This window comes from Gopherus evgoodei, chromosome 3 (genome assembly GCF_007399415.2).
Source record: "Gopherus evgoodei ecotype Sinaloan lineage chromosome 3, rGopEvg1_v1.p, whole genome shotgun sequence".
Classification (NCBI taxonomy): Eukaryota; Metazoa; Chordata; order Testudines; family Testudinidae; genus Gopherus; species Gopherus evgoodei.
This window is the reverse complement of record NC_044324.1, coordinates 8,471,400-8,492,361: the sequence shown is the minus strand read 5'-3', so window position 1 is coordinate 8,492,361 and position 20,962 is coordinate 8,471,400. Positions and strand designations below refer to the sequence as shown.

The 20,962-nt window shown below is 46.4% G+C and overlaps 1 protein-coding gene across 1 annotated transcript in view; it reads left to right on the top strand.

Annotated features, from left to right (window-relative positions):
* LOC115647646 (zona pellucida-binding protein 2-like) overlaps positions 1-13,852 on the top strand; it is a 33,136-nt gene extending 19,284 nt beyond the window's left edge. Inside the window, exons 4-7 of the mRNA XM_030554341.1 lie at positions 4,670-4,882; positions 5,726-5,817; positions 13,362-13,505; positions 13,790-13,852. Coding sequence (XP_030410201.1) covers positions 4,670-4,882; positions 5,726-5,817; positions 13,362-13,505; positions 13,790-13,852 — 512 coding nt within the window. The remainder of the gene's footprint in view (positions 1-4,669; positions 4,883-5,725; positions 5,818-13,361; positions 13,506-13,789) is intronic.
* Positions 13,853-20,962: the final 7,110 nt, after the last annotated feature.

Genomic DNA, 20,962 nt, shown 5'->3' with positions numbered 1-20,962 from the left:
TTATTTTTTGTTCGTTTTTGTATTTATTTTTTTTTAGGTTTTACAAATATTTAACATTGAATTTTGTTATTGTATTGTATTTCTATCATGTCAATGTATTGATATTATATGTTGATAGTTTATATACAAAAAATACACCCATTTTAAGTTTTACCTTCTCAATATCTAATCCAAACAAGTCAATCAAAGGACACAGTGATTCCAATTTCAAGAAGTCTGGAGAGCTGGTAGAATAGATTGCTGAAAAGCTTTGTATAACTTGGTGGTGTTCTCAACAAGTTTCCTTTGCAATTCACCCTTGGTTTCCTTGATCAGTTTATGATAAGCTTGGGACTACTGGTGCCCATTTACACTTTTGAACCGTGGTAAGTGGGAAGAATTGTCTCCTTTCTTAATTTTCCATTACTAAGATTTTGTTTTCTGTTTTCAGAATGCTTCACTGTTTTTCCAATAATTTTAATGGTCCATCATTGTCTTTGCTGGGTTGTACAATGCTAGGTACTTGGAACTTATGTCATCTGTTTGGGGAGGTGGCCCCTCCCTGTCTGATTGTTTTACTTCCCTGTAATGAGGTGGAGCTTAATGCTGTAGCAAAAATTATGAGCACAGTTTTATGTATACAAATACATAAAGCCACAATCTATGTACATAACAATTAATAGTCATCAGGTTCAGAACATTACAAGCTTTAACCCTGTGGTCAGTCAATCTAGGAGTTCCCCTTCCTTGACTCTGGAGTAGTGTCCCAGGCCCCCTGGGCAGACCATATAAGGTTTCTTATGGACTCTAGGGGTGCGTTCCAGTTTTAATCAGCCCACACTCTTTCTATTCCTGGGGGAATTCTGCGCCACTGTGCAGTGCAGAATTTTGCAGAAATTACTGTTGTACATGCGGAATTTCCTTCCTCCCACAGAAATGGGCTGCAGTGCTGCTAGCCACCACTAGGGGCTGCTGGACTCAGCATAGCCCAGCTCACACATAGAGACATTGCAGTGGGGAGGGAGCTAGAGGGTTCCTGGCAGCTGCATGCCCTGAGGGAAAGAGAGTGGCACGCAGGAAACTCAACACAAGCCTGGGACCAAGCATCAGAGAACCTATGTACCCCCAATGCAGATAGAGGTGTGAAACTGTTTTCAGGCTCTCTGCCCAGATACTGCGGTTGAGAAGGATTTGGAATAGCCCTCTGAGGGAAGGTATCAGAAGGAGACCCCATTGGCCGGAAGGCACGGGATGCATTGTCCTAGTGATGGGGGTTCCATGACCACCACTCCCAAGAGGAGGAGATGGGTGGTAGTGGTTGGGGACTCCTCCCTAAGGGGGACAGAGTCATCCATCTGCCGACCAGACTAGGAGACTTGAGAAGTGTGCTGCTTATCTGGAGCTAGAATCCAGGATGTGACGGAGTGTTTGCCGAGACCGATCAAGACCTTGAACTGTTACCTCTTCCTACTTCTCCATGTGGGCACCAATGATACTGCCAAGAATGACCTTGAGCCAGACCACTGCAGACTACTTGGCTCTGGGAAGAAGGATAAAGGAGTTTGAGGCACAAGTTGTGTTCTCGTCCATCCTCCCTGTTGAAGAAAAATGCCCAGGTAGGGACCGTCAAATTGTGAAGGTGAATGCGTGGTTATGCAGGTGGTGTTGGAGAGAGGGCTTTGGATTCTTTGACCATGGGATGGTGTTCCAGGAAGAAGGATTGCTAGGAAGAGATGGGGTCCACCTAATGAAGAGAGGCAAGAACATCTTCGCAGGCAGGCTTGCTAACCTAGTGAGGAGAGCTTTAAAATAGGTTATTCCAGAGAGGTAGGAGAAGAGAATTAATGAGATCAGATGCTGTAATCATCTTAATGATTTGCAAGATGCCTCATGTAGATGCAAGATTGGATTTTTCTTTGAGTGTGGGAAGCCTCTTAAGGTGTATATAAAAGATGAGAGGGAATCAAATTGCATAGCTAGGCTTTTTTTCCAGTGTCAAACAAGGCTGAATAAAGAGCTACTAGAGGGAAAACACCTTACAATAGGATGCATTTGTAATGCTAGATCATATAAACACAAATCTGGCAACCTCATACCTCCAGTTGCCCAGGATTTTTTAAGGATCTTGTGTGACAAGCAAGGCTGTTTTTTTACCCATATAAATTGCATGGTAAGTCTATTTATTCGAGAAAAGAGCAAGGAAGAGAACTTGAAAGGCAATAGGCTAATAATAAATCTAAATACAAAATGTAAATGTGAAAAAGCAGTAATATATAAAACAAATCATTCATAGTATATGAAATGCCCTGCAGAAATGAATAACTAGTATGAATTAAGATATAGGTTATAATCTGCTTTACATGTCAGGAGTGTTGACTATTCCAAGGGATTAGTGGTTGTTGTAACACAATCCATCAGAGGCAAATCTGGTGGAGAGAATCTGTCTGCCAATGCAAATTGTGATGATTAGTGCACATAATACTTCCATCTGTAGATGGCGCTGTATACCCCAGTTTACTGTTAAACTATTTCTCTGTGCTTTGCAGTGCTACACAATTGTCTTTACTATTTGGTTCTAAAGGAGATCAATAGAAGAGTTCAGTGCAGCTGGTTATCTGCTTGTGGGGAGGAATAGCTCAGTGGTTTGAGCATTGGCCTGCTAAACCCAGGGTTGTGAGCTGAATCCTTGAGGGGGCTACTTAGGGAACTGGGGTAAAAATCTGTCTGAGGGTTGGTCCTGCTTTGAGCAGGGGGTTGGACTAGATGATCTCCTGAGGTCCCTTTCAACCCTTATATTCTATGATTATATAAGTCAATACCATATCTACAAGGATACATAGGAAAACCATACTGATTTTTAAACTTGTTGAAGTATGGGTTTTTTTTTTAATCATAAAAAGCATCCTCGTACTATTGGTCAAATCTGATCTGTCTTAGGAACGTCTGCCAACCTTCAGAGGGGGTTTTGCAAAAATCTTGTAGAGACTGCTTAATCCATACAGAAGGTGGATAGGTACTTGATGCTGTATCTGACATTAGTCCCCTTCAGGATTTGTTTTATGCCATTGAATGCAGCCTTCCTTTTCTTAAACGCAGCTGAGAAGTCAGGAAAAAAGAGAAATTCTGTGGCCTTAGTACATAAGGGTTTCAGCTTTTCTGGCAGCATTCATTAGCGTTACTTTGTCACTGAACTTCAGCAGCTTGATGATGATGAGATTCCTGCTTTCTAGTACCAGGCATTGGATGAGCCCTTTCAATAACTAATGGGAGCAGCTGGGGTCCAATTTAAGTAGGTCAGGGGCAGCTTCTGAAGAAAGTTGATAATATCTATCCCCTCAAAGCCCTCAGCAGTGCCCAAGTGGCAAAAGTTGTTTTTTCAAAATCTGTTTTTTAAATCACTCTGATTTTCTTCCAGTTTGTCTAATCTGAGCTTTAAGAAGTCAGTTTCTTCTTTAATTTCACTGTTTCAATGGTAGTCTTTTGTAGCTCATTTTCCAAGTGAACCATTCAGGAATTTACATCACATATATTTTTAGAGAGGCCATGAATATCTTTCAGTATTGAATCTAGTCAGTCTGTGAAGAATTCTTTCAGTGTCACAATATCCTGGGTTAGGGTCTGCTATGGCCTTGCATTCTCCCACTTCAGCTGTTGAGATAATTCAGGCTTAGCTCTTTTGTTGCCTCTCATTTTGTCATTGGAATCCATAGTCAACAGTTTGAAGTTTATCCAGGGGCTTAATTTAAACTTTTATGACAGAAAGTTTTTGGCAGTTTGCTAGGAAAGTAGTTATTAGAGACGACTTGATATGTGGGGAGTGAGAAATCTGGCACTAGGCAGCCATCTTCCTTGCAGGTAACATGTGACACCCACCCACCTGTTTGAAAATGATTTTATCACACCTAAGGATGAGCATGACCCATGAAAGAAAGAGAAACAATTCTCCTGTCCATATGAAAGTGATCTGACTTGAAAACTGAACTTTGCATGTCTTTGTGGAGGAATTAAGGCACTATTATCCAAGAAGACTTCAACTTTAGTGTCATGAACAGTATTTACGTCACATAGCACTTTCATGTTCAGGTCTATACTTTTATATTTCTGAATCTTTGAATTTTTGTGCATGCTTGAATATTTGCTATGCTGAACAATCACATAAACATGCATTTTATTTTATCTTATTTCATAAAAATAGTTTTAAAAGGCTTCTGATTAAAACTGTGTTTTTCACTCAGTACCTGAACTTATGAAGGCAAACCTCAGTCTGCCTCCCGGAGTCAATGTCCTAGCTGCAGGGAGTGGCACCAAGTCTCAGAGCCTGGGTCTCTGGGTTTCTAGGGCTTGGGCTGGAGGGCTAAAATGTAGACATTTGGGCTTGGGCTGTAGGTAGCCCATGCTCTGAGACTCTACCCTCTTGCTGAGTGTCTGAGCTCATACTCCTGCCTGAGCTCGAACATCTACACTGCAGTTTTATAGCCCCACAAGATCAATCCCCATAAACCTGAGTCAGCTGACCTGGGCCAGCTGTGGCCATGCCATAGGTCTTTTATCACAGTGTAGACATACCCTAAAAGGATTAGCTCCCCCACAGGATAGATGGGGAGGATGCTGCTTGTGCAGCACTATGGGAATTAGCAAACTGTATGCAAATTGAGTGTTTAATAGAGTTAACGCTGTCCTTTCCCTTTAGCTTATCACAGGCCAGACAGGAGTGTGGAGATCCAGTCTGCCTTTTACTCTCCTCTCTGCAGCTCAGCAACCAACAGCATCTACATCCATAGCTTTCTGGAGCATTTGAATGGGCTAGTGAGGAATCTCAGCTGTGAGGTCTTTGAAAAATACACTAAGTGCATCTGGCCCTTGCAGGAAAGGAACGACTCTGAAGTGTGGATGACTGTGCTGAGTAAGAGCAGAGCTTGTTACTTAACCCTCAGTGTGTTTACAAATAGGAAATTACACCCATGATCTTTCTGGCTCTTCTCATCACCATTGCTTCTGGACATGTATTTAATCACAGTTTGCATTTCCAAGCCTCCTTCAGACAGCCAAAGCTACTCACCAAAGGTGACATGAATAGAGTGGTGGAAACCCAAGATCAGAGTACAAACCAGGCTTCAAGCTGCTGCAAAACTGATCAGATAACAAAATAACACAAGGGCCCCTTTCCTCTTGCAGTGGCATAAGTCAGGTGTCACTCTGCTGACATCAAGAGTTATGACTAGATAAGCTAGAGGAGAGTTTGTCCCAAACAGTTTATGTCGTCAATTTACTAAACCAACATGTATTGGAGAAGCCTGGGGCCTGGGTTACAGCATCTGGCGAAGGCTATCTTCAGGATTGCAGCTGTCTGCAGGAGGCTCGGAAATGTCTATGGGAATTGTACATTCAGACATATTGCATATTGTTTTCCGACAGGGGCATGCTACTTAAAACCAGTACTGTTGAACATGGATGCAAGTAACACGTTTATTTGTCTTGTTCCTGAGAGAAAAGTCAGTTCCCAGTGTTCAGGATGGAATCAAGGCTAGAACTCAGAGCCAAGCCTGAGGCATACAGATGCTTCTCAGAAATGACAGCAACTTCTTTGTAGCTATGCTTTGTGGATTGTGTACAGTGTCTGGAATGATCTGGACATCAATAGCCATTTACAGATGTGAAATGCTAACATACGAGGATGGATGGATAAATACTATGAAACCGTGCAGGAGCTGTCAGTGACCATATTTGCTTTGTTATTTCACCACAGTGTTTCCTTATGGAGTCATGTGGGAAATTCATTGCCCGCCAGAAAGTATGAGCAAAAACTGTGAACAAGACATTGAGGATCGCTCTAAAGAGGTAATGTATCTGCTGTAATTGGTACCAGATGCCAAATCAGTATCAGAGTCCTAGCTCAGAAAGCAAAATTGTCTACAAAACACACCCTAGAGGAGTTGCAGATCATTATGGTTGGAAAGCTGGGGCAGTGTCCCAGGTTCCTGATCATTCATAGATTCCAAGGCAAGAAGGAGCCATTGTGATCATCTAGTCTGACTTTCTGTAAAGAAAGGCCAGAGAAATCCCGCAAAATAATTCCGAGAGCATATTCTGTAGAAAACGTTCCAGTCTTGATCGAAAAATTGTCGGTAACGGAGATTCCTTCATTACCCTTGGTAAATTATTTCAGTGGTTAATTACCCTTGATTGTAAAAGTGTAGGCCTTATTTCCAATGTGAATTTGTCTAGTGTCAACTTCCAGCCATTGGATCATGATAGAGCTTTCTCTGCTAGTCTGAAAAGCACATTGTGAAATGTGTTTCCTGTGTAAATGCTTTTAGACTGTAATCAAGTCACCCCTTAACTTTCTCTTTGTTAAGTTAAATAAATTGACCTCTTTAAGCCTATCACTATAAGGCATGTTATATAATCCTTTATTCATTCTCATGGCTCTTTTCTGAACTCTCTCAAATGTATCAACCTCCTCCTCGAATTGTGAGCACCAGAACTGAACACAGGATACAGAGATAAAATAACTTTTCTCTGCTACTCAAAATCCTCCTGTTTATACATCCTATGATTGCATTAGCTCTCTTGGCCCCAGCGTCTCACTGGAAGCTCATGTTCAGCTGATGGTCCACCATGACCCCCAAATCTTTCTCAGAGTCACTGAGTCCCCCTCTTGTAAGTATGCTCTACATTCTTTGTTCCTACCACCTTATCCGGAGGTGAACACTTTTCACAAAACAATCAATCTGTATTTGACCTACCAGTCCTCAAAGGAAACCTGCACAAGACTTTCAAAAGATGAGCCTGGGAGTTTAAATTCACTAATCTGCTAGTCTCTAAAAATCATGGACTGAACAGAGACACTGGATTTATCGTTTATTACAACAATCTGTAACCCACTAGCCCCCTCTTTTTGACTTATGACTGAAGAGATGTTAATTGGCCATTCTACTTTGAATGGTCCCTTTATACAATATGTACTAACTACTTATACTAAAATAACAAGGAGTCCTTGTGGCACCTTCGAGAATAACAAATTTATTTGGGCATAAGCTTTCGTGGGCTAGAACCCATCACCAAATCATCTGCTTTGGATGATCTATTGTTGGTTTAAAAAAAAAACAACTCATCCATCTCTTCTCCATAGTTAGGTGGTATATAGTAGACCCCCTGCCATGACACCACCCTTTTTAAACTCCTTTTATCCTTATCCAGAGACTTTCAAATGATCTGCTTCCGCTTCTATCTGAACCTTAGTGCAAGTGTATACATTTTTTATATACAAGGTAACACCGAACACCTCCCATTTTTCCCTGCCTGCCATTCCTGAACAAGCTTCTTCTATACCAATATTCCAGCCATGTGAATTATCCCACCAAGACTCTGTGATGCCAATTATGTCATAATTGTGATTATTCACTGGTATTTTTAGTTCTTCCTGTTTATTCCTCCTACTTCTTGCATTAGTATACAGACATGTAAGATGTTCATTCAATTTCCCCTCTATATTCCCTCCTGTCTCCTTTGCCCTGCTATGATTGCCCATGTTCCTCCCAGATTCCAACCCTTCACCCAGGTCCCTATGTTTTGGACCTATCTGTGGGCTTTTGTCTTCTGCCCCATCTAACCTACTTTAAAGTCTTCCTCACTAGATTAGCCAGTCTGTATCCAAAGATACTCGTCCCCTTTCTTGATAGGAGAACCCCATCTCTACTCAGCATCCTTCTTCTCAGAACAACATCACATGGTGGAGGAAGTCAAAGCTGTTCTGTCGACCCATCTGCACAGCCATGCAGTCACCTCCAGGATGTGTCTGTCATTGCCTGGACCCCTACCATTGACTAGAAGGATAGATGAGAACACCACCTGTGCCTCCAGCTCCTTCACCATGACTCCCAGATCCCTGTAGTCGCTTCTGATATGCTCAGGGTCATACCTCGCAGTATTATTAGTGCCCACATGGATGAACAGCATGGGATAGTGGCAAGAGAGCCGCATGATCCTCAGCAATCCTTCTGTAATGTCTCACATACAGGCCCCTGGCAGGCAGCATGTCTGTCTGTCTGGCAGACAGATGCATCCTTCCCCATTAGAAGAGAGTTACCAACCACCACCATTCTTGATTTTCTCTTGGGTGTGCGGTCCATGATCCTCCCAGTCTTGGGACTACATGGTATCTCCTCCTCCATCTTTGGGGGCGTTTCTTCATCCCTCATTGCCAGGGCAGCATACTGATTTTTTTATCTCTGTGGATGGTAGGCTGGGATCCAGGGGAAGTGGGAAATATAGATGTTATTGACCTGATAAATATTGCTAATTGTTTTCTTGACTCCTCACAGGCCTATGAGAGAATTCATCACTCCATTGAGGTGTTGAATGAGTTTCAGATCCGTGAGGGGAATTTGCCTCCTTTACACTACAAAGCTGGGTCACTTCTGGCCTATAAAGTGGATCACTGTAAGCCAGGGTTTGGTAAAAGTAACACTACAGACAGGTGTTCCAACTGTTGCAGTAAGTCAATTGTCAAAAATCTTTCCACTCAAACCCATCAGTGGGGCACGATCCTCACTGGGGATTGTTCCTATCACAGACTTCACATTGGAGCCACTTTTTATACTAATGTCTAGAAATGGAGTTGAAGATGCAGTTATTCTTAAACACGTCATGTAAAAATTAATTACGAGTATATAGAGACTGTAGGAAAATGTTGTACACACAAAACATTTCTTTTCTTGATGAGCCATGGGATATCCATTAATAAGATGCTATTTCCTGCACCGGCTCCATCACTCTAATCTTTAACCCTGATAGGAATCCTCAGTCTGAGTCTCTGACCCTGACCCTGAATGTCACTGCATCTCTTCTTTTAATGGTTTTACAGTTGCTTGTTCCCCAGGGCTGTACAGCTCACTGAATACAGTCACATGTACCACTTGCCCCCTGGGTTCTTACAATGAGCATTATGGGAAGACAGAGTGTGAGACCTGCACAAAGAGCTTGGTGACCTATCACAAAGGGGCTACGTCCAGTGAAGACTGCAGTAAGTAGTGAGGGCTTTCCTAGTCCAGCAAGTAACGCTTCTGAAGTGACGGTAAAGCATGCTTCCCAACAGGAAGTAGTCCTGTGCAGCTCAGACAGGAGGAATCATTCCCAGTTGATAGAATCTTAGCACAGCTTCTGCTGTCTCTGTGGCTCACCTATTAGTGATACAGCAACCTAGGAGTTGCAAGATATGGTGACAGAGAGAGTGCAGCTTCTGAGCTCTGCTCATGTTTGGTGTCTGGATCCCAGTTGTCATACATCACACAATGCTGGGAGCTCCAGCTCCAAGTTCCTGTCTGTGAGATTACCTTTTCCATGCTGGTCCCAGCAGCTAGGCTAGGTAGAGTCTACAGAAACCCAAGCCACTTAGTCTGTTCACCCTCACCTTTGACAAGTCTCCCCAGCTAGTCTTCCATGCATTGAGGGTTGCAGAAATCCATCAGGCATTGATCTCCACTTCAAGTAATGCTGCTGTATCTATTTCAGTCCCTGCCATCTCACGTCTGGTGCTGCTGCTGTGTGTATTCACCTTTGGAGTCACACCACCCATCCTCTTTGTTTCAGTGTACATGTAGGTCTGGTTTTAGATTCTTTAAATAAAAATAGGTAGCAAGGTAGAACATTCCCCAGTTCCCTTCTCTCATTACTGCTTTAGTGGGCAGTCTGACTATTGGGTGAAGCTGAATCTGGAACACAGAGATGCAGCATAGGGCACCCCCTGCAGTTTGGAATGGATGAACCCATTCTTAAGGAACATAAAAGAGCTGCTGCAATGAGAATTTGAGACTGAACTAGGGAATGTTGCTCGGTGTGTCTGTAGTGCCCAGTGCATTGCACCCCGCCCCATCCTGACCCTTGCGATTCTGAGTGGGGCCTTTATAGACTATAAAGTATTTCTGAGGCTCCCTCCTGCAGTAGGGACTTGGTGCTACCATAATGAGCTAGGCCTTAACTGAACCCCATGGGTACGAGGAGCGATGCTATAGAACTACTGTCCTCATAGCTGGTGTTACACAAAATGGAGCTGATGTGCTTCCCACTTCTTCCACTAATATTTTTTCTCCAGTGTCATGCGACTGTTTTTTCCTCGGACAAAGTTGGGCAAAGCTCTGCTCCACAAGGAGCTGGAGTTCCTGCACAAACTGACTCTGTGTGATGGGGCTACATCTAAGAAGCCAGGCGGAGAATCCAAGAGACCAAGGAAGGGGGAAAATTTGTTCCAATTTCTCCAAGCTGCCCCAAATGCTGTGAGGCCATTCCCTGGGCCAGAAGCTCCACCACCAGAGATTTAATCCTCACTTTGGTCCTAGGCACAGTTATGTGTCTTTGCAGGAAATTGAAACAAAATTTTCAAAAGTGTAGAGAAATTTCAGGCCAAATAAATCTAAAGAAAATCATTAAGAAGGGCGGGTCCTGAAGCTGACTGTGCAAGGTGTGCGGTGCAAGCTTATAAACAAATGACTTTAGAAGAGCATCACTTGCTCCTATCGCATGTGTCTTTTCACAGCAGATATTGAAATAACAAACTGCCTGAGGCCATAGGTGCCAATTTTCCCCAGCACCGGTCATTGCTATTGCCCCCCCGTCTCCAGCCCTGCCCCAGCTCCCTCCTTTCCCCACCCCTGCCCCACCCCCATTCCAACCCCTTCCCCAAAGTCCCTGCCCCAACTCTGCCCCCTCCTTGCCCCTATTGGACCCCTTCCCCAAATTCCTGCCCCAGCCCCGCCTCTTCCCCGAGTGTGCCTCATTCCCCCTCCTCCTAGCTGCATGAAACAGCTGTTTCACGACGCAAGCACTGGGAGCTGGGGGGGGAAAAGTGGGCATGTGGCATGCTCAGGGGAGGAGGTGGAGGTGAGCTGGGGACGGGGAGCTGCCAATGGGTGATGAGCACCCACCAACTTTTCCCCCTGGATGCTCCAGCCCTGGAGCACCCACAGAGTCAGCGCCTATGCCTGAGGCAACCCCTTGTTGTGCAAGTTAGTGAGAATATCCAGTGAGAACAGCAGAAACAGCCCTAAGCACCAGCTTCCAAAACATAAACCAATTTAATTCAGTTTAATGAGAGTTTAGAGAGCCATAGAGTCTAAATCCAGAAGGCACTACCAGCACCCTCACACTAAACCCAACAACCAAAATGAGATCAAAGTATTACAGCTCACAGGAGACTAATGTGCCACAGGCATAGACTAGGAGGGACTGAGGTGTGCCAGGCGTGAGGGGCCTGCAATGGCAAGGAAATGATTAAGTGAGATATACCCAGATAATCCTGGCACATGACCCCACCCGCATGCTGCAGAGAAAGGCAAAAAACCAAACCAAACCAACCAATCAATCAATCAAAGGTCACTGCCAATCTGATCTCTCCCTCTGGCACATAATATTCTAGTCTGTGTGGTCTGCAATACTTGGTTTAATTTCAGTTGCTAGGTTTAGTATGTGGGTGCTGAGTGGTGTTGGTAGCCTGTGATATCCAGGAGGTCAGACTCGAGTAGGGGTTCTCAAACTGGGGGTTGGGACCCCTCAGGGGGTCACATGGTTCTTACATGGAGGGTCGCAAGCTGTCAGCCTGCACCCCAAATCCTGCTTTGCCTCCAGCATTTATAAATGGTGTTAAATATATACAAAGTGTTTTTAATTTATAAGAAGGGGTCGCACTGAGAGGCTTTCTATGTGAAAGGGTTCATCAGTACAAAAGTTTGAGAACCACTGGACTAGATGATTTGGTGGACCCTTCAGCCTTAAAATTTATGAATATGCATTAGACCGTGAGCATGTAAGCAGGGTCTGAATGAGCTCTCTCTCGACATCTAGTGATGAACTATGGGGAAAAGAGTTCAGGAGCATACAGTATTTGCATAGACACAACTGTGCTGCCTAGGTGCTCAGCAGATGGAGCTGCTTTGCTAAAGAGATCAATTTTGGCTGGATTTGGGTTACGTTCACTGTAGTATTGAATGTAGGGATAATTATTGTATGAGTAAAGGGCAGCAGAGCTGTACTTTAGCATGCCCTGCTTGAGGGGTCACCCTAAACTGAAACTCACTTGCTAAGCACAAGTAGGAATGCCAAATGCCAGGGGAAAAGAGGGTGGAGTGTTGCACTCTGGGAGTGTAGAGTCTGTGTGATGAGTTCTAGAGACAGTGTTTGACTTTCTTCTCCCCTCCTTGGTGTTTAATGACAGAGTTTATTAAACATCCTTTTTTCTGTCCTGAGATTAGCAGAGGTTAATCACTGATAAACAAGTCAAGTGGTTAAGTGTTGCAGTAAAAAACAGCTCAGAAGCTGTACAGGTAGTGAGGGTCCCTACTTTCTGGTGAAATCACTAAGAGCTGGTATAAGTGATGGAACCTCAGAACATGGTATCAAATCCACTGGATTGACATTATGGCCCCACCTTGGAACCCCCTTCAGTGTGCTAGCCTCCCTAGGCATTTCACCCTTCCTCCAGAGAGGAAGGGAAGTTCATAGCCCTCTGGGTCATTGATTGCTAGGTGCAAATGTCCTGGCACTTGGCTGCACCATTGTCTTCTCAGTACCTTGCCTCTTCCCGGATGCTCTGGACCTGGATCCAACTGCCGAGATTTGGCCCAGCCCTAAGAATATGCGGCACGTGTCATCTAGAACTGCAGAGGCCTGATCCAAAGTCCATTGACGCAAATGGGGTTCTTTCCATCAGCTTCATTGGGTGTTGGATCAGGCCTATCGGGACTGTGTTTAATTGGGTCAGGGTTGGGAACAACCATCCTGAAATTGCGGCTGAGACTAAGGCCTGGTCTACACTACAATGTTAGGTTGATAGAAGACACCATAAGACAACCAAATAATGTGTGTGTGTACACTACTTCCGCCAACCTAAGTTGCCTGTAATGGTTACTTCTGTACTCCACCCCTGTGAGAGGCACATCGCTTAATTTGATATTCACAAGCCAACACAGAGATAGTGTAGACATTGCATTGAATAAGTGACCGCTCTGGAGAGTGTTTTCAACTCTACTGTGTGGTATCCTGGTACAGAGAAGCAGCCCTGCCCCTGGCAAAGCCCTGTGAACTTTTTGAATTTTCATTTCCTGTTTGATCAGCATGGATAACTTACCAGCACAGCTAATCATGGAGACTCAATGCCCCAAAGGCACTCCAGCCTGGAATACACAGGATGTGGTTGATCTTATTGCTGTGTGGGGAGAAGACTCCGATCCAGCAGAAGAAACACTGACATCTATGCAAAGATCACGTGGGGCAAGGAGGAGAAGGCCTGCAGCGGGGGAACACAGTAATGCCATGTGAAAATAAAAGAACTTTGGCAAGTGTACCAGAAAACAAGGGAGGTGAACAGTCTTTCTGGCTGTGCCCAACAGACATGTCACTTTTACAATGAGCTGCATAGGATTCTTGGCAGTGACTCAACCAGTAGCCCAAAATGCAGCATGAATACCTCCTCAGGCAACAATGAGGAGGACATTGTGGATGAGGAAGAGCAGTATGAGGAGAATGGGAGACAGGCGAGTGGTGGATCCATTCTTCCCAACACCCAGGATTTGATTTTAACTCTGGAGCCCAGCCAGTCTCAGGACAGAGAGATGGTCAACTGTGATGCCAGGGAAGTCACAAATATCTATAGTCACAAACTCATTTGCAAGCAGCTCAATAGTGTTGTTAAAATCCATTCCATGTTCTTCTTTCCACTTTCTTTTGCACAGCAAGTCAATGTCATTACATCTCAACTGAGCATGTCCTTAGTTGGCTGAGATAGGTTAATTTCAGGTGAGTCTCCCTTTCTTGCCAGGCTGGATTTGAATCAACAGTGAGTGCCCAGAGCCAGGGGAAAGAGGGCATTCACCTGACCTGAGCTTGGCGCTGCAAAGAGCCAAGAAAGTAGATTTCAAAACAAAAATCCACTAGCTGGACCCATTAGTCTGTATACTGTGACAAAGTTCCTTCTCTACCTTGGTGGGTCCTGCACTTATTGGCAGATTTGCTTGACTCACAGATTCACCCTGTGGGTTGGGAAACAGCCCAGAGACCTTCCCCTCTGGTAGAAGCCACAGTCCAGATCAATTCCTCCTGTGTCTGATCAGGAATTGGGAGGTTTGGGGGGAACCCAGGCCCACTCTCTACTCCAGGTTCCAGCCCAGGGCCCTGTGGATTGCAGCTGTCTATAGTGCCTCTTGTAACAGCTGCATGACAGCTACAGCTCCCTGGGCTACTTCCCCATGGCCTCCTCCAAACACCTTCTTTATCCTCACCACAGGACCTTCCTCCTGGTGTCTGATAATGCTTGTACTCGGTCCTCCAGCAGCACATCCTCTCACTCCCAGCTCCTTGTACCTCTCACTCCCAGCTCCTCACACGTGCACCACAAACTGAAGAGAGCTCCTTTTGAAACCCAGGTGCCCTGATTAGCCTGCCTTAATTTATTCTAGCAGCTTCTTGATTGGCTGCAGGTGTTCTAATCAGTCTGTCTGCCTTAATTGTTTCCAGAAAGTTCCTGATTGTTCTGGAACCTTCCCTGTTACCTTACCCAGGGAAAGGGGACCTACTTAATCTGGGGCTAGTATATCTGCCTTTTATCACTCTCCTGTAGCCATTTGGCCTGACCCTGTAACATATCCCTCCCCCCTGCCCAACACCACGGGGTTGGGCAACTTGGGACATCAGGCAGTCTACCCATGACAAGCCATCTGCTTTGCCATGGTGGCATCCAGCCTGGTGTTGTATGGTGAATTGGAAAGGTTGTAGGGACAGGAACCATCTAGTCACACTTGCGTTCTTCTCTTTATTTCACTGCATCCACTGGAGGGGTGCATGGTGGATCACAAGGGTCAACTGTCCCAGAAGGTAATAACGTAGTGTTTCCGTGGCCCATTTCACAGCTAGGCGCACTCTCTCAACCACGGCATACTTCTGCTCTCTCGGGAGGAGTTTCCTGCTGAGGTAGAGGATTGGGTGTTCTTCATCTCCGACCATCTGCGATAGGACAGCTCCCAATCCTACTTCAGATGCATCTGTTTGTAAAATGAATTCCTTGTTGAAGTCTGGGGCTATAAGCACGGGGTTACTGCAGAGGGCTGGCCGTAGATCCATTAATACTTTCTCTGTGGCATCTGTCCACTTCACCATGTCTGGACCCCGGGCTTTTATCAGGTGTGTCAGGGGACTTGCTCTGGTAGCAAAATGGGGAATAAATTGTCGGTAGTACCCCACCACACCCAGGAATGTCCAGACTTGCTTTTTCTGATTCAGCCAGGGCCAATTTTGGATAGTCTCTAGTTTTGTTTAGTTGGGTCTTGATCATGCCCCTTCCTACAATGTAGCCAAGGTATTTAGCCTCAGCTAGTCCTAATGCACACTTGGCTGGGTTGGCTGTGAGGCCAGCCCATCTTAGCGTGTCCAGAACCACTTCCACCGTTTCCAAAGGAGTCTCCCAGCCGGGGATGTGAATAATCACTTCATCCACGTACGCCGCTGCATAACTGATATGGGGCCGTAGGAGCTTGTCCACAAGACGCTGGAAGGTGGCAGGTGCCCCATGCAGTCCAAAAGGAAGAACAGTATATTGAAACAGACCTTCTGGGGTAGAGAATGCCGTCTTTTCTTTCGCATCTTTGGCAAGGGGAATCTGCCAGTATCCCTTTGTTAAATCAAGGGTGGTCAAAAATCGGGCATTGCCCAGGCGGTCAACTAACTCACCGATACGGGGTATGGAGTATGCATCAAATTTGGATATCTCATTCAGCCGGCGAAAGTCATTACAAAACCTCATGGTGCTATCAGGTTTGGGCACCAACACAATCAGGCTTGACCACTGACTGTGGGACTCTTCGATGACTCCCAGCTCCAACATCCTTTTTACCTCTGCCTTGATCTCCTCCCTTTTTGCCGCTGGGACCTGATAGGGCCTTAAAGTTACCTTTGCCCCAGGGTCTGTGATAATGTGGTGATATACTTCAGTGGTCCGACCTGGTTTGGTTGAAAACATGTCCTGGTATCAGTTGATCATCTCAGTTACCTCCTTCTTCTGGTTTGGTGTCAGATCAGTGAATATCCTGATCTGCTCCTGCATGTTATTTCCTTGGATCAGGGTCTCCTGGGCCACTATAAAATATATATATAGGAGATAGCCTATCTCCTAGAACTGGAAGGGACCTTGAAAGGTCATCAAGTCCAGCCCCCTGCCTTCACTAGTAGGACCAAGTACTGATTTTTGCCCCAGATTTCTAAGTGGCCCCCTTGAAGATTGAACTTACAACCCTGGGTTTAGCAGGCCAATACTCAAACCACTGAGCTATCCCTCCCCCTACACAGGCCTCTTGTTGGTGCCAAGGCTTTAAGAGGTTAATGTGATAAATTTGTTGTTTCCAGCATCCTGGCTGCCGCACTTTGTAGGTTACTTCCCCCACGGGTTCAACCACCTCATAGGGCCCCTGCCATTGGTCCAAAAGCTTGCTTTCTGCTGTGGGTACCAATACCATCACCCGATCCCCTGGTTGGAACTGTCGGACTTTTGCCTGGCAATTGTAATGGGTTCACTGGGCCTTGCGCCTTTTCCAAATATTCCTGTACAATAGAGGTGACCCGGGCTATCCGTTCTCGCATCGCCAACACATGGTCAGTTATATTTCTCCCCTCATTGGGTTCTTCTTCCCAGATTTCTTTTGCAATATCTAGTATGCCACAGAGGTGGCGTCCATATAAGAACTCAAAGGGGGAAAATCCAGTTGAGGCCTGAGGTACCTCCTGGATTGCAAACATAAGGTAGGGTAGCAGGATGTCCCAATCCTTCCCATCCCGACCTACCACTTTCCTTATCATTGCCTTGAGGGTTCGGTTAAACCTTTCTACCAGCCCATCGGTCTGCGGATGATAGACTGAAGTTCTCAGGGTATGTATATGGAGCAGCGTACAGAGGTCCTTCATTAGCTTTGACATAAAGGGGGTGTCTTGGTCTGTTAATATCTCCTTTGGTAGCCCCACTCTGGCGAAGATCCCCACCAACTCCTTAGCTATCGTTTTAGAGGCTGTGTTCTGCAGGGAGACGGCTTCTGGGTAGCGAGTGGCATAATCCAGAACAACAAGTATATATTGGTGGCCCTGGGCTGTCTTCTCCAGGGATCCCACTAGGCCCATGGCTATTCACTCAGAGGGGACCTCTATGATGGGAAGGGATACCAAAGATGCCCTCAAGTGGGGACGGGGACTGTGCAGCTGACACGCTGGGCAGGATGCACAGTACCTCTGCACTTCTTCATGTACTCTGGGCCAGAAGAATCATTGCAGGACCTGTGCCAGGGTCTTTTCTACCCTCAAATGCCCCCCAAAAAGATGACTATGGGCAAGACTTAATACAGCATTCTAGTGTTTTTGAGGTACTAGGATCTGCTGTACCTTCTGCCCCTGTACTGGTGCAACCCAGTATAAGAGATTCTTCTTCATTATGAAGTAGGGTCCTGGTCCCTGTGTTTTTCCTTCCACAGGGACCCCATCTATTTCAGTCACTTCCTTCCTAATGTTGTCGTACCTTGGGTCTTCTGCCTGCGCCCATCCAAAATTTCCTCTCCCGGGGCTAATCTGCCTGAGATCTAGGGGGCTGGTTTCTGTTGCCTCTACTGGTTCAGAGGCATTAGGGTGTGGGTCAGACTCAGGTGCTTCTCCCTCCTGGGTGGCCTCCTTTTCAGCTGCTCGGGTCCACCTACCTATGAGAGTGACCCTCTGGTTTTGAGTCAGTATTTGGGTTCCCAAGACCTTAGCTGCCCTCCTTTCCCTTTTCGACTTTCTGCCCTGTCTGGGAGTGGAGAACAAATCTGGGGATATTTCAGAGAAGACTGGGGGATTGACAGTCTACTGTGGAAGCCTCACTAACTTCAGGGGTTCCCCCTTTCTCCAATTCCCCTACCGAGAGTAAGTCTTCAAACCATGGGAAGTCTCTTCCTATGAGCACCAGGTCTGGCAAGTACACAGGACTTGTACCTTTTGACACGGCTGGGGCTGAGTATCCTGTGCTCTCCCCCGCATGGGGTTTAGGAATAACTCTGTCCCTACCTGGGGCCCAGAAGCACACAGTGCCCGCTCCCTCATGCTGGCTACCTGAGGTCCCGGTACGAGTAGACCCAGGTTGTCCCCGATGTGGCTGGATGCCTCAAACACCACTGCAGGTGCACAGGACTCAGAGCGGACAGCAATGTGGAGAGCCGCGCATAGCCTGGCTGCTCCTTCCCCGATCACCACCACCTGCAGTTTCCCTGAGGTCATTATCCCACCACGCAGCTGAGAACAGGCAAAGCAAATGGGATGACAGCTGGGGCATAGGCCTTTCTCAGTCCCACCCCACCCCCCCCCCCACTACCTGAAAACTCCCTGCAAATGCCACAACCCCCCAAAGTTCTCCATTGCCCCATACCCCTAAAACTCCCCCAGCCACTCCCTCCAAACCCTCTCCTCACCCACACCCCCATAAATGCCCCCCTATTTTCTCCCCCTGTCTCCTCAATAGGACAGGCTCCTACCCCGTTCTCGGGCACAGAACCACAACCAAAACTTGCACAGACTTTGTCTGCATCTCACAGACACTCAGCAGATTCCCACCAGCCGTTGCATTGGCTTAGTCACCGGGGAAAAGTTTTATAGTCTGGCACCCATTTCCCCAGCACCTTCCTATCACTGATCAGAAACAAACTAGTTACACAAACAGGGACCTCTTGCCAGGTGCTGAGCACAGGGGCTGTTTATACAGAAAGAACAGTGAAAGCATTTTTAGAGTTATGTTTAAAATAATATTTTAGAGCTGCCCTTCAGTCCTTCAAAAATGGTGTCTACTAATAACTAGTACGTTTTTACAATGAATCAAATGTTTCTCTAGAAACACAAGTTTCTTCTGTTTCTATATGATAATATCAGGTCATTTCTGAGCCCACAGGATACAACCTTCCTCTTTGGTTACAACAATATTGATGTGTTCTATTGTCAACATTATATATTTTTGTTCTTGTTTGCCAAAAAAATACATGTAAGTGCTTTAGTGTGCAGCAGATTCAGCACCAATACTAGGTATATTTGTCATTATTTTTTGAATCAAAACTAAATAATTTATAACTATTTCAGAAATATACTAAACAGCATTTTGTTATGTGCTAACTAAATTATACATAATACCTGTCTGATTCTTAAAGAAATAAATAAAGTTTAATTTTGATAAGCAAGTAACTACTGCAGATACTTCAATTTTCCCATTTTAATTTTTCCCATGCCTTCAAACTTTCCAGCTATTTTACACTCCAGCTGTTTATACAGAAACCCCGCAGTCAGTGCTGAGAGGTGGCCGGTGGGACATGGGGGCTGATTATACGGGAACTCTTCACCTGGTCCTGAGATGCTGCTGACTCTGGGGTGGGGTGGGTTGCAGGGGACTATTTATACAAGGATCCCTCGCCTGGTTCTGAGATGGTCACCTCTGGGGTGAAATATGGCTGGGGGCAGGACTGGCGCTAGGGTTTCTTGCGCCCTAGGCACATGGCCATTTTGCTGCACCCCCCCCCCCGCGCTGATCCCGCAGCTCCGGTGGAGCTGGCACAGTCATTCCTGCGGAGGGTCCATTGGTCTGTGGCTCTGGTGGAGCTGCCGCAGGCATGCCTGTGGGTGGTCCACCGGAGCCGCGTGAGCAGCTGACCGTCCGCAGGCATGACTGCGGCAGCTCCACCGGAGCCACGGACCAACAGACCCTCTGCAGGCACCACTGCGGCAGCTCCATCGGAGCCGCCTGCCGTCCCCCCCCCGAAAAATGCCACCCTCCCCCCCCCCGAATAATCCTGGCGCTCTAGGCGATTGCCTAGGCTGCCTAAATGGTAGCGCCGGCCCTGGCTGGGGGACATTTATACAGGGACCTCTCGCCCAACCCTAAGATGCAGCCGCCTCAGGGGTGGAGTGTGTGGGCTGTTTAACAGCCAAACAGCAACACCACACAAGCATTTCGGACAGAAAGTGAAAGATAATCCTGCTTCCAGCTGACACTGCAGGGGATCTGTGGGGCCAGGACACTAGACGGGAGCTGCCTGGGGCTCTCTACCAGCACAACAAGATGGGGGATGGGGGTCTCATTGCCTTACCCTCGGGTGGCGGTTGCCCCCCAGCTGTGCCCTGGGGCTCTGGCAGAATGGATGCCCCCCCACACACCCCTAACCCCAATCCCACTTCAGGCTCTTCACTTCCTCATCTGAACTTCAGTGGGAGGTCAGGATCCTGGGTTTCTTGTGTCTGCTTTTCCTGGCAGAGGCGATGCTTGATCTGCACCACCTCTCTCGCTAACAGCCCTTCAGCTGGTGAACGAAGGCTGGAATCTGAAAGGACAAGGGAGTTCTGGGTCAGTGATATGCAGAGGGGTCCTCCTCTTACAAACAGCTCACAGGTGGGCTAGGAAGGGTATAGCTGGATCCCCTCTATCCCAACTAGACTGCAGGGCTGAAGCTGAGCAGGTGTCATCTCCCTATGCAGGGAAAAGGCCTGGGTAGGGATCGTTGAATTGTGGAAGTCAACGAATCACTACGCAGGTGCTGTCGGAGAGAAGGCTTTGGATTCTTTAACCATGGGATGGTGTTCCAAGAAGGAGGAGTGCTAGGCAGAGACGGGCTCCACCTAATGAAGAGAGGAAAGAGCATCTTCGCAAGCAGGCAGGCTAACCTAGTGAGAAGGGCTTTAAACTACGTTCACCGGGGGAAGGAGACCAAAGACCTGAGGTAAGTGGGGAAATGGGATACCGGGAGGAAGCACGAGCAGGAGAGTGCAAGAGGGGAGGACTCCTGTCAGGCTGAGACAGCGGGACAATCAGCAAGTTATCGTAAGTGCCTATACACAAATGCAAGAAGCATGGGAAACAAGCAGGGAGAACTGAAAGTCCTGGCACAGTCAAGGAATTATGATGTGATTGGAATAACAGAGACTTGGTGGGATAACTCACGTGACTGGAGTA